The sequence below is a fragment of the Falco punctatus genome (genome assembly GCF_963210335.1).
Source record: "Falco punctatus genome assembly, chromosome: 1".
Taxonomy (NCBI): Eukaryota; Metazoa; Chordata; class Aves; order Falconiformes; family Falconidae; genus Falco; species Falco punctatus.
In genome coordinates, this window is record NC_137580.1 from 119,181,721 (window position 1) to 119,194,288 (window position 12,568).

Consider the following 12,568-nt stretch of genomic DNA (forward strand, 5'->3'; position numbering starts at 1 on the left):
TTATCCTTTGCTTTTTAAGGGTTTCAAAGCACGCAGCGAGTCCCTACCTGTGAAGTGGGGATCCAGAGAGGAATGGCTGATGCTGGTTTTGGTGGTGTATTCGGTGGGGAAGTTGTACACTTCTTCTCTCATGTACTGCTGTCCTCCAAACTGAGAGAAAGTGCCTGGGGAGAAGGGAAAGGGACAAGTCAGCCAGGAAACAACGAGGAGCTTCCAAGCCCTCAGCCTTGCACAGTGAGCATCAATAGTCAGATCAGGAGGTTCCTCTTTCGGACATCAGAGCCAGGTTTAAGAGAAACTGGGAGGACTGGGAAGGTCTTACACCTGTGCAGCGTAAGAAGCTGCCTCCAGGTATGTGTACAACCAGGCATAAGAAAGAAGTTTCATAATAAATTAAACATTGGCAGGTTCTCATGATCCTTCCTCATTCAGTGCATCAGGATTGGGACAGCGCTCACTAGGCACAGCATTGTCTTCATGGAAGACGATGTCTCCATGTCTTTCATGGAAAATGGAGTCCCCACCAGAGCTGGAAAGGGACTCCAGGAGCTGCGTTCCCTGCTCTGAGAGGTTTCTTATCTTTGCACCTCCACAAAAACATGATACTGTACCTCCATCCTGAGATTCGATGGTGATGATGCCTTCTCTCTCTGGCCCAAAGCCTTGGGTGGTCTTGGCTTGCACTTTGAACTTGTATGGGACATTCTCACTCAGGTGGGGCACAGTCAGGGTAGTTTCTGGATTGTCTCCTTCGACATAGATATTCCTGGGCTCCCCTAATCCACACAGACATACCAGCGGTGAAGACAGACAGGAGTGGCGGTCCCTCCAAACACACTCCCCCCAACTCTGGCTGCTGTCTTGGCTTTCTCTAAGCTTTATGCCACTCACAGACCGTATGATTGCACCTAGTTCTACTAAGGGTTAAAATAACGCTATTATAGTACAGTGGTGACCCTCAACAAACAACCTCCACTGGGGCTGGGCTGTAATAAGCTACAGGTCCTTCCTCTTCCCATCACGTTTGTTACACCAGACCACGCAATGACACAAAGCGTCAGGGTCCAGCAGCTCCCAGGCCTGGAATCAGCCTCATGTCCCCACTTTGTCTGCACTGATGTAAGCAGACAACTTTGTTGCTGGTCCCAGCAAAAATGCAGCAAGTCGCTGCCTTTGCTGGAGGCATCGAATCATAAAACGGTTTGGGTTGGAAGCGACCTTAAAGATCACCTAGTTTCAATTACCCTGCCCTGGGCAGGGACACCTTCCACTAGCCCAGGGTGCTCAAAGCCCCATCCAGCCTTGCATGCTTCCAGGGCTGGGGCATTTTGTGCTTTACACAGGGAACCAAGCTTCCATAGCCTGACACCGTACCTCCTCCGTGCAGCATCTCACAGGTGACCATGTAGCCCAAGATGGACCCATTGGGCTTGCGGGGTCTCTCCCAGCTGAGCTGCAGGGAGTCAGGGCTGAGGGCAGTGAAAACGAGCGGTCCGGGAGCACTGGGTGTGCTCAGCGTGAAGGGTGAACCTGCAGGGGCACGAGAGAGGTCAGCACCAGGAGGTGGCAAGGCAGAGCCTGGGAGGGATCTGCACACAGCGTTAGGAAAGGTCTCAGCTCTCTAGGCAGCTAGTGGAAGGTGAGTGCCTGGGGAAGAAGGTCCTATTTCTAAAACAAAGGAAGGGAGGGAGAGCTCAGGAAGTGGTAAAGGGAGAAGCAGCAGCAGCAGCGACATCAATGCCACCCTTTTCTCATCATCCATCCACCTCACCTGGTACGGGGCTGAGCGGGCTCTGCGGGTCCACCTGGGACTCTATGGTGATGACTCCTTCCCTCTCGGGGCCCCAGCCTTCCTCACTCTGTGCCTTCACCTTGAAGATGTAAGAGTGGTTGGGCAGCAGGTCCTCTACCACCACCGAGTTCTGGCTGGGGTTGGGGATGGTGAGTCGGTGCACCTCTCCTGGGACGCACAGGGAAGGAGGACATCAGCACCACGTTGCAGGCACAAAGACAGAGCTATGGCTTTCACCTAAACCCTATCTCCAATGAACTGCCTGGAAAAGACATTCAGGGCCCCTCCCCAGCCTTCATCACACCATGCCACCACCAACTGGTAGTGCAACATGAGATGTCGTTCCAAAAAAGGCTTGGGGCAAACAGCTTCTTGAAAACTCAAGGATTTTCAGCCAGGGAGAATTACATTTTCACTAACACTGCCCCAAGTTTCATGTAAAAATCATTCCTCCAAGTCCAATGTGATGAAAAAACCTTCAGCTAGTCTTAGGGGTCTGGTAGAGAATGATTCCAAGAGTTTTTGGAAGAGGGATGACTCCACAAGCAACCCCAGGAACTGTCCCCTCAGCAGAAATGGGGAATGAGGGCGGTGGGGTAGCCGAGACATTTCCTCAAGGCTACACAAAAAGCTGAGTTGGGATGAGTGCTTGAATCCCAGAATGGCTGAGGTTGGAAGGGACAGAGGTTCCTTCCTCCAGCTTCCTCCAACAGGAGTTGGAGGTCATCTGGTCCAACTCCTCCTGCTCAAGCAGGGTCACCCAGAGCCAGTTGCCCCGGAGAAGATGCAGACCACCAGACTCTCCCCCACCAGAAATTCCCACCCACCAACCACCTGGTGAGCACCGTGACCAGGACAAGCACTGGTGAGCCTGTTCACTGACCTCCGTTGAGGAGCTGGTACTGCACGCTGTAGCCCTGCACCTCCTTCTCGCAGTGCGGCTCCTGCCAGCTCACCTTCAGGGAGGTGGGTCCCAGGGCAGAGAACACCAGGCGTGTGGGGGTGTCAGGGACGCCCAGTGGCAGCCTGGAGTCTGAGGCAAAAAGGGAACATCAAGATAGAGATTTGGGGGCTGCAGCTAAGGGGGCTGGGAGAAAGGAGGGAGACACGCGCAAGCGTGGGATGGTCCCGATGGTCCGGGGAGAACGTGGCAAGATGCCGTCTCTGCAAGCTGGCCTGTCACGAGGAGGGACTGGCTGGTTCTGCACACCTACAGTGATGTCCCATAGCCATTTGGTGCCAGCCTTGGGTGGGACAAGTCAAAGTGGTCTTCATGCCCCTGTGGTAGAAAGACCAGAGCAGGGGCTGGGTGCTGTGTGTGGCCCTCCTCACTCACCCTGGAGCACCCTGGCCAGTCAGCCAGAAGCTCCACAGATGTCTTCAGGTGTAGATCAGTTAAGACTGGCTCTAGTCTATAGCTAAAGCAGCCCAACACCTCCAGGGGTTGTTCAAGGGGACAGGGGTGGCTGGGACCACAGCTGGGTGCTCTGGCTCCTTTTCAGCTCAGCCCATGGGGACACAAGGCTCATGGCGAGCACAGCAGCCTCCCAGGTGACACTCAGGGACTGAAGCCCATCATTGACATGGGCTTTGGCCAAGGAGCTTGCAGAGGGACATCTCATACGGAGCACACGTTCTCCCCAAGAGTTCTCCAAAGGCCTGTGGGGTGAGACTTGAGAACAAGAAGCTTGTTAGGAATGAAGAGTACGGCGACAATGAGCCGATCGGCTCGTTAGAGCACGGTGGCAGTGGTGGTGAGTGTTAATCAGCCCAGGTGGGTTGAAACACAGCTGAAGTCACCTGCCAATGGAAAAGGTGGTGTGATGGAAGCACAGGCTGCGTCAGGAGGAAGATCAGTGTGGCACACAGCAAGCCATGGGGAGAGGGTTTGGGGCGAGCAGTGGATGGCAACAGCTCATGGAGGGCCGGTGGCTTGGCTGTTATGGGATGGGTGACTGGGAGGAGACGCTGGACAAAACTGTACCTATGTACTTGCAAATCCCCGCGGACCCATCAGTCATGATTATAGAGTCCCGAAAGCCAGTGCTGGGGTAGTAACCCTTCACCTTTGCCCTGCTCCTGAAACCCACATCCCGGGGCCGTGGGACTGTCCTCCTAGCATCTTCATGGATGGGAGGGAGGAGTCTCCCCGGGTAATCTACAGAAGTGGTGCAAGAGAAAGAGAAAAAAACCACCATTGGAGACCTCAGAGCAGGTTCAGCCCCGGTGTTGTCTCCTGCAGAGATGACTTTTTAAGGTTTGGATTTGAAGAGCCTTTTAGCAACCTTCTGTCGGTGCTGGCTGATGTACGTGTGTGGAGCTGAAAGGCAACCATGCTGCTAGATAGAGCAAGAAGAGACACGTGCTCTTCCCAGAGTGCTTCCCAGTGTGGGGATAAGGACGTAGCTCTCTTTCCCAAGCACTCTGCACTTGAGGGATGGGAACACTTTGCAAACTGGTCTGGGAGCAGGGTGGCCTTAGCAAAGCACCTACACCTCAGCGGTGAGGACACCTCGGCAGTGAGAACATGACCTTCCAGATCTCTGGTTCATAGGCTCCATTTTCTGTGAACACAGTCCTCACCCCAACAGGACTTGCAGGGCAGGGGTCCCAAGACAGCCATGGGGGTGGAAAGGAAGGACAGGTCCCATCACCACAGTACTCACCGTGCCCCATCAGCATTGTGGAGTAGTCTCTCGTCAGCGAGGAGCTTCCCATCACCCTGTGCTCCTGCTGCATGTGTGAGCTCAGCTGGTGGTAGCCGGTGTTTGTTGTCCTGGTCAGGGTGCTGCTGCTGCTGCCAGGGATGGAGAAGTCCACCCGGCCGTTCAGCAAGTGCTCTGTGGAAGAGGGCACACCATGAGGAGCATGGCAATGTGGGCAGGTCTGCTGCTCCAGTTTCCATGGGGAGGAAGCAGAAGGCATCATGGTGCACCCTGCCTTGTCTGCATCCCGGCTTCAGCCACTCTGGAAGGTTGTTCTGGAGCACTACATCTAGAACAAGCCACAACCACCCAACACGATGATGTGGAAACAGGTAAACGGAGACTTTGCCCTACACCCAGCACCAGAGACACCCATGGTGCCCAAGGTAACTCCAGACCTCGGCCTCACTGGGGCACTGCCTTGTGGTTCTCGCCATGTTCTCTCACATCTCTCCTTAAATGCAGGCACAGGTTTATAATTCCAGATTCTAAAAGAAGGCGGAAGAAGGAAAACAGCCCTTTATGGAGGCAGTTTCTCCAGATCTCACTCTGGATCCCATCTCAGCTGGATCTGAAAAGCAAACTCTGCTCCATTGTTCTGGTCCTTGACAAACCCCCATCCCTTCCCAGCAGGCCAGGAGAGATCAGCTACCCACAAGAGAGTGATTTCTGTTTATCAGTCCAGTGGATCTGCCCCAGAAGCTCGGAGCACTTAATTAAGGTGAGGAGCTGCCCTTGGAGGTGGCACTTAGCAGGTATCATCTGAGTTTGCTCCTGCCTTGAAGGTCCAGCCTTTTGTAGAAGCAACTTGCTAGCAGGCTCCCAAGTCCGTGCCGAGATGGGGGTTACCTTGACACTCTTGTGAGCAGACACACCAGGACAAGGTTTTGAAGCAGACTACAGCACGTGAACAGTGCATCACGCCAACACGAGGATGGGCACACAAGGGAAGGAAGGGGACATGTACTGGGGCAGAGCCCAGCCGCCGGTCCCTCGGCTCAGAGCAGGACGAGACAGGACACTCAGTGCCGTAACGAAGCTGTCCTTCACCTGCTTGGGGCCGGGGTGTCCCACTCCTCCTCAGGCTGCCAGTAGCCACGTCGCTGTCCTCCTCGTGGAGGAGACCCTCGGTGTCTGAGGAGAAGCGGCTGCTGCCAGAGAGGCGGGGAATGGTTTCAGGTGGAAGCCTCCAGGTGATGCGGCGAAGATCCAAGTCTTCTCCCAGCAACTGCACATATTTCCACCTGGAGCCTTTTGGGACAATGCAAGCACTGGTGTTGGCATGATCTGCAGGGAACAGAGTGGGCTACCCACCACCTTCGTGCAGCTTGCCAGGGAGGGGAAGGGGCAGGCGCCAGTGGGGACGACACCCGTTCATAGCCCGTCTAACCAAACGTTGGCTGATGAGGTCAGGCGGTGCAACCATCGTGTGACTGGTAGATGGAGGATGGTGGGAGCGTGACATGCATGGGGTTCCTCAACCCCAGGGCTGTTTTCCAGCCCTATGTCCATTGCGACAAAAGGCGAGAGTCAAAGTCCCACCACACACCTGTCCCTGCCATGAAGTCTGCGACAATTGTCCTCTGCTCAGGAAAGGTTTCCTTACTTCTTGATGTGCATTCAGGATGGTTGAATTCTTGGTGTTCCCATTACCTTGCTCTCTGAAAGGACCAGGGACTCGCTCCTGGATTCCAGGCCCTGGAGAACCCTCCCAGGGAAGACCCTCCAGATCCTATTGACAAGCCTCATCTTTCACTCATGGCCCATCTTCCCCTCGTTGTCCCAGTACAAGACAAGGGAGCCAGTCTCGTTCAGAGAGCGAAGTGATGGAGAAGAGGCGCCAGTGCCTTCCCAGCACTTGGTGAGTTCCCTCCTGTTGGCTTGGCCAAGACCCTGAGCGTTCAAGGGACTCAGAGGTCTGTGCCTCGCCAGTGCTTGTTTGCTGACAGTAACTCTCGTAGTCCAGCCAAATGGCCACAAGAAGGGAAGATGAGCAGAGAAGGCCATGAAAAGCTCCTCTCCCACCCTACGCTGAGATTTGTCTGTGCCTCACGGCTAAGGTAAGGAGGCACTGGTCTTATTTACACTGTGACTAGCCAAGTGTTCCCATGGATGCAGCTACTGTGCTTTGGAAAGGCTGATCTCCACCATCTCCGTGACTTGGATCTCTCCATCTCCATGAGGGGTAAAGGAGCAGTGATGCTCATTGCTGAAAGCTGCTGGTAAGGAAAATGAACGTCACAAGTGACCTTTGCAAAACTCAGAGCAACGTACCTGAATCGTCAGAGACACTGGGACGCTTGCTGCCAGCTGGAGAGCGAAGCACGTCTGCGCTGTACATCAGGTAGCTGTCGTAGTCCTCACCCCCCTCTGCATCAATGATGGGGACATCAGGGATGATGGGGACTGAAGGAGAGGTGGAAAGTGCCATTAGACAAGCAGCTCATAACCACACAGGCCTCCCATGCCCAAGCTGGCCCTCAGCATTCACTGGGTGGCCAGTGCAGCAGAGCAGACAGGACATGGAGAAGCAGCTGGGGAGCATTCCCTAGCACTGCTCCTGTCCCCCCTGCTCCCCACTCAGGCAGGGCAGTAACTCACTGGACATCGGCCGCTTGGGCTGCGTAGCAAGGTTGATGGTGGCTTCTCTCTCAGGTCCCCAGCCAGCGCCATTTCTGGCCTTCACCATGTAGCGATAGGGCTGGGACTCCCGCAGGTTTTCTATCAGCACCATGCGTTTCTTTGGGTCTTCAACCAGCACCTTCTTCATGGGGCCAATGGGTACTGCGGATACGGGTACGCCTATCACCCACGAGGTCACAAGACACAGAAGACCCCACAGCACCCCACCCTTGGCCAACAGGCTCGCTGAAGTTTGGTGTCAGGACATAGTCTGGCTCTAGGACAAGGTGCAGCAGCTATCTGGGCTGCTCACAACAGGCATGACATCGTCTCGGGGAAATTCCCAAGCTGAATGCTGAAGTCAACCTACAGCAGAGGTCTCCTGTGCCAGGTGTGTCACCAAATAGCATCTTCCTGGCACCCTAGCCCTGGGTCTAGACCTGTGAACTGAGTTTTTAAGATGAGAAACAACACAAAACACTATGGAAGTGCACGGGAACTGAGAGTGCTCTAGGCTTTGCAGGATTAAATCCCGAGTGGTGATTTTTCTGTACTCCTTCCACCAAGGAGTGACTCCTCCAGATCTCAGTTTTCACAAGAAACCTACTTGTAGCCATTCCGGTTCTGCTGCTGCTTGGGGCTGTGGAAAGTGTACTCCAGCCCCTCGGTCTGGCTGGACTGCCCCAGTCAGAAAATGAGCTCTTACCGTTGTCCTCGTTGACAAGTCCGTAACTGACTTCGTAAGCCGTGATCTCCCCGTTGGTTTCTGCAGGCTCAGCCCAGCTCAGCTGTGTCACAGTGGAAGACACGACGTTGAAAGCCAAGCGGCCGGGCTCGCTGGGGACTGGAAGGGCAAGAGCAAGAGGTCCAGGTTAGCACAAGGTGGGAGCCAGCACACACAGATGCCCAGAGTTCCATGGGTCATGGCTGGGTGGCAGTGGGAGCTGCTCAGTGCTTGTCCCCAAGACCATCAGAAGCTCAGAGCTGGAGCCCTGACCCCATGCTGAGTGCACAGCCACCAATGTGCTCCCACATGGTGGGAAGCAGAGTAGTTGCTCACCGTCCTCAAGCGTGCGGCAGTGGATGATGTCAGAGTAAGCCCCTTCACCCATGGCATTGTAGGCACAGACTTGCATCTCATAGTCACAGAAGGGGTAGAGGTTACTCAGCTCTGCTGATGGTGCTTTGACATCAACGAGACGGGCTTCTGACTCGGGGTCCCCTTGGATCCAGTATTTCACCTGGCAAAGCAAAAGCAAGCCATGATTCCTTCAGATCCTTGCTGTAATGGGTGAGGAATTCCCCATCTCTTACTAGATGTGCCCTGGGAAAGCCAGGGCGTTGTGCCGTTCCTCTGAAATGCGAGGCCAGGACAATCTGGGCGTTTTGTGGTCAGCGGTGGAAAGGGAGAGGAAATCACCAAGGATCTTTCCTGCAAATCCCACATCCACCCAGCGATAGTTCCCCAGGGATGGAGGGGGCCAGAAGGGGTGAGCTTGCTCCCTCCTTTGGGGATCATCTTCCCATCCCTTCGGCACAAATGACGGTGTGTGACATGCCTGCAGGATGGGACCCGCACCCTCTCCTGGGACCCACTCACCCCTTACCTTGTACCCCAGAGGTTTTCCCGGTGGAGGAAACCAGCTGAAGCGGATTTCCCTGGAGCTGACGGCATGGGCGTTGGGATTAAGTGGTGCACTCAGGCGGCCTTTGGGGGACTGGGAGACCTGGCTCAGGCCAGCCATCGAGGGGACACCATCCACCACCTCTGCAGACATGAGGAAGAAATGTCACATCAGTGCTAGTCCCCCGCATGGAAGGAAAAGAAGGAAGCGTGCCTCTTTCCAGCACTGCCCTGCTACCCTGAGGAGCCTCTCCAAGAATTTCTAAGGGGTAGATCCCCATGATAGGGGAGGGAAACTGAGGCACTTGGTGATGACATCCCCCAAAGCCACATGGCAAGCCGGCATGAGAGCTGGGTTCAGATCCCCCATCACCAAGTCCTGCTCTTCCTGCTGCTTCTCACAGGCTGCCCAGGTAGGAGGACATGAAGAGACCACCTTCTTGCCTCTGAAAAGTCTTCAGCTCTGTCTGAATGTGTTGAATAATGCTTCAACATCTCGGCCTTGTGCAGCCATGAGAGAAGACAGAAATGGGCAGAGCCTTCAAGTCACTCAGTTGCTTCTACTGAAAACCCACCAGCTCCAGGTGAGAGCTCTCCAGAGCCTCTCCAGCGCCAGTGCCTGCTTCTGAAGTGATTCTGGTTGGTCCGGTGACAAGGGACTTTCCTGAACCCCCAATATTCATGACCAGTACTATGATAAATACACTTAGGTTACTGACCCGCTTGATGACAACCTTTACAATTTTGCTTGTCCAGCCACAGGACCCGCCAAGCACAGCTCATGACAAGTCCTCCCTCTCCCCTATAGCTTTTTATAGCTTTTTATTTCAATCCTCAAGGAAAAGGCATGAAGAACCTGGCACTCCTTCCTTTTGCCAGGTAGAGCATCCTTCTTCTTCCCACCCACTGTCTATACCCACCGGTGCCTCTAGAGGGAGGCCCAAATCTACCGGTTGGAGCTGGAGGAACCTCCTCCGTTGCTTTTTGGGTGGGAAGCAGGGCTGGAGCTCTGTACGTCACCTCGGGGTGGGCTGGGCTGGTGCGGGGGTCCCACGCTCCCTGCTGCCATTGCCCACCACCTGGCTGCCCGCCCCTACCTGGGTCGGCGATGGTCACCGTGGTCTGGGGGTACCGGCCGATCTTGGCGCCGTGCTTGGGATGGAGGAGGTCGATGGCGAACTGCTTGAGCTGGGAGTGGTGTAGGAGGGTGTCTATCTCAGTCAGCTCCAGCAAGGGGACATGCACCTCCTTGCGGGTCTCCCCAGGCTGGAAGACCAGGTCACCCTCTGTGAAGATGTAGTCCTGCCGGAGAAGGAAAAAACGCCTCATTATAGCCCACAGCACCCACGAGAAGGCTCCCAGAGAGCTTCCCCTCCTCTCCCAGTGAATCCCCACTTGCCTCCCAGTGCCCACAGCTCAGGGGGCAGCTGTTACCCACTGCCTCAGGTACAGGCAGCCTCTCAGGTCCCGGTGGCACGGGGAGCAAAGGATGGAGGGGAATGTCAAGCCTTGGGTCTCCCCTCTCCCAGCCACGTCCCCTTTGAGCCTGGTCAGCTGCTCTTCTGCAGCCCTGGGGCCGGTTCCTTCCCAGCCCTCTGTGCCCGCTCGTTCCTGCCTGCCAAGGCCAGGAGCATCACCCTTACCCTGCCATTCTTGGCGGTGAGATCCCGGGTCCTGTAGGTGACTTGGGATTTCCCATTGTCTATGATCTCCCGGAAGACAGGGATCTTGGCCAGCTTATCAAAGCGGCTGTGGGAATAAGCTGGCTGCAAGAAGGTGATGAGGCTGCTGGCTGGAAGGGGTGGGAAAGAAGGAATGTGTAGAGTAAATACATGAAGAATCACATTACAAACATGCAGGCGTCCTCCCTGAACAGAGTTCATATCACCCATGGGCGTGAACTGTGTATGAAATATTACTGCATGGCCTGGAGACTTCACCGCTCCTGACTCATGCTCCCTGCTCAAAAAAGCCAGACGGGAAGCAGAGGCAAACTGCTGGGGACATTCACCTGCCCCAAGCACAGCAGAACAGCAAAGGAGGTTTTACTTTACTCCAGTAAGCTATGAAGTGGAGCAGCAGAGGGATAAGGTCAGCCCTGGATCTGTAACATCTAAACTTGTGACGGCCAAATGTTTGGGTCTCTGTCATCAGGAATAACAATGCTCCTTTGGATGCTTTCAAAGATGCTCTAGTTTAGACCCAGGTGACTTAGGATAGGAGTCACCGAGCAAGTCTCCGGCCTGTGATCAGGGGGAGCTCAGATACGCAGATTGCACCTTCCTTAGAAACCACACGAGTCCATCTGGACATGGGACATTCAAACCCAAATGCCCTTAATCCTGTGCCACGGTTGCAGCCCTGCACCTTGTTCTTTGATGATGGTGATGTTGACAAGCCTGCGCCCAATCTCTGCAATGCCAGTGGGGACATCAATGGCCTCCACCTGCAGCTGCTTCTCATCATCGTCATCCTCCCTGATGAAGAGTGGGACACGGACATCCACCAGCTCCACAGCCTCTTGGAACTCCACCATCCCGTGAGCATCTGGGGGAAGGGGCAAGGGTAAGAAGAGGTGGGGAGATGCCCCCCCCCCCCGTGGCCCAGCCACGAGGCAGCACTGGGCTCTGCTCCCTACCTTGGTCAGAGGTCACAGTGTAATAACCCGGTGAAACCTTCAGGTCATTGAAAGCCTCGTGGGAAACGTGCTTTTCCATCACTTTGATGATCTCTGGCTTGGCTGAGCGAGGGGCAGTGAGCACTGTGTCCACAATGGTGTGGTCCTGCCTGTGACCAGCGGGAAGAGAAGGCCGAGTATGAGCTGGGGCCAGGGTTGCTTATCTCACATAGCAGCTGGAGGCACTAGTGGGTGTGGGGGGCATTCAGTCACCCCACACGTGCGTGTACAAAGGGGGAGAAGCAGCACAAGGGAGGGTTGCGAGTTCCTCTTACCTTTTCCCAGAATTGGGCTGCAACCTGGGGTGGGGGGGGGGGAAAACCAAATCAGAGTGACTAACACACTTGGGGAGACAACATTCTGCGTGAATCACAGCCCTGTGCAGGTCTGAGCCGTGGCAGCTGCCCTGCGGGTACCAACCCGTCCTGCAGAGCCTGTGGCCCCATCACATGTTCCCTCCTGCCTGGCTGCTCCCTCCAGCCCTGGGTTTCCCAATGCAAGGAGGAACATGCCCACGGGGGACATCACCACTCGTCAGAGATGCGGGGAGGGGATAACACTCCCTGCTGAGCACCAGCATCCCCACACCCCTCCGTCCCGCACCAAGCATTTGCAACTTTGTACAGGGCTGGTATTTTTGAAGTCAATGGGAGTTTTCCCATTGAGCACCATGAACCAGGATTTGTCCCTGTCTGCAGGAGTCTTGGATCCAAAGCCAGATGTAGCTGAGATCACCCAGACAGCTGGTTGGGTTCTGCTCTACAGCCCTGGGTGGATGAAGCACCACAACTGGTTTGTGCCAGGGATGTCTCACAGACCACACTCCCTCTCAGCATCCCAGATTTCACACCCCAGGTCTCTGGTCCACTCCCTCCTCAGCAGGGCCCTGGGGAACCCTGCCCAAAGGGGGTCGCTCCCCCAGTGACTCACCTGAACTTGGTCTGCTGGAGCTTGTGGCAGCCAGGGATGTGCTTGAAAACGTCGTTCAGCTGCAAGGAAAAGAGGGAGTTTCCAAGATATTCCTTGCTGAACAGGGATGCGTTCAGCGAGCAGAGAGTGCTGCCAGCAAACACGAGAGCCCTCTGGCCACCCCCGGGTTCTCCCACCTCACCCTGCCACGCCAGGCAGAGACCACCACGTGGGTTCTC

The 12,568-nt window shown here is 55.3% G+C and overlaps 1 protein-coding gene across 7 annotated transcripts in view; it reads right to left on the reverse strand.

Annotated features, from left to right (window-relative positions):
* ITGB4 (integrin subunit beta 4) overlaps nt 1-12,568 on the reverse strand; it is a gene marked incomplete at its 5' end in the record, with an annotated part of 30,738 nt that overhangs the window by 3,037 nt on the left and 15,133 nt on the right. For 5 of the 7 annotated variants that reach the window (XM_080376327.1, XM_080376328.1, XM_080376329.1 and 2 more), the window contains 19 exons: nt 48-164; nt 612-776; nt 1,375-1,530; nt 1,772-1,960; nt 2,676-2,825; nt 3,777-3,950; nt 4,459-4,632; nt 5,548-5,748; nt 6,772-6,903; nt 7,099-7,281; nt 7,826-7,963; nt 8,180-8,360; nt 8,727-8,887; nt 9,841-10,045; nt 10,387-10,535; nt 11,111-11,290; nt 11,382-11,530; nt 11,696-11,719; nt 12,351-12,409. In XM_080376327.1, coding sequence (XP_080232453.1) covers nt 48-164; nt 612-776; nt 1,375-1,530; nt 1,772-1,960; nt 2,676-2,825; nt 3,777-3,950; nt 4,459-4,632; nt 5,548-5,748; nt 6,772-6,903; nt 7,099-7,281; nt 7,826-7,963; nt 8,180-8,360; nt 8,727-8,887; nt 9,841-10,045; nt 10,387-10,535; nt 11,111-11,290; nt 11,382-11,530; nt 11,696-11,719; nt 12,351-12,409 — 2,887 coding nt within the window. The remainder of the gene's footprint in view (nt 1-47; nt 165-611; nt 777-1,374; nt 1,531-1,771; nt 1,961-2,675; nt 2,826-3,776; nt 3,951-4,458; nt 4,633-5,547; nt 5,749-6,771; nt 6,904-7,098; nt 7,282-7,825; nt 7,964-8,179; nt 8,361-8,726; nt 8,888-9,840; nt 10,046-10,386; nt 10,536-11,110; nt 11,291-11,381; nt 11,531-11,695; nt 11,720-12,350; nt 12,410-12,568) is intronic. The other 2 variants (XM_080376332.1, XM_080376331.1) reach the window with 2 other exon arrangements.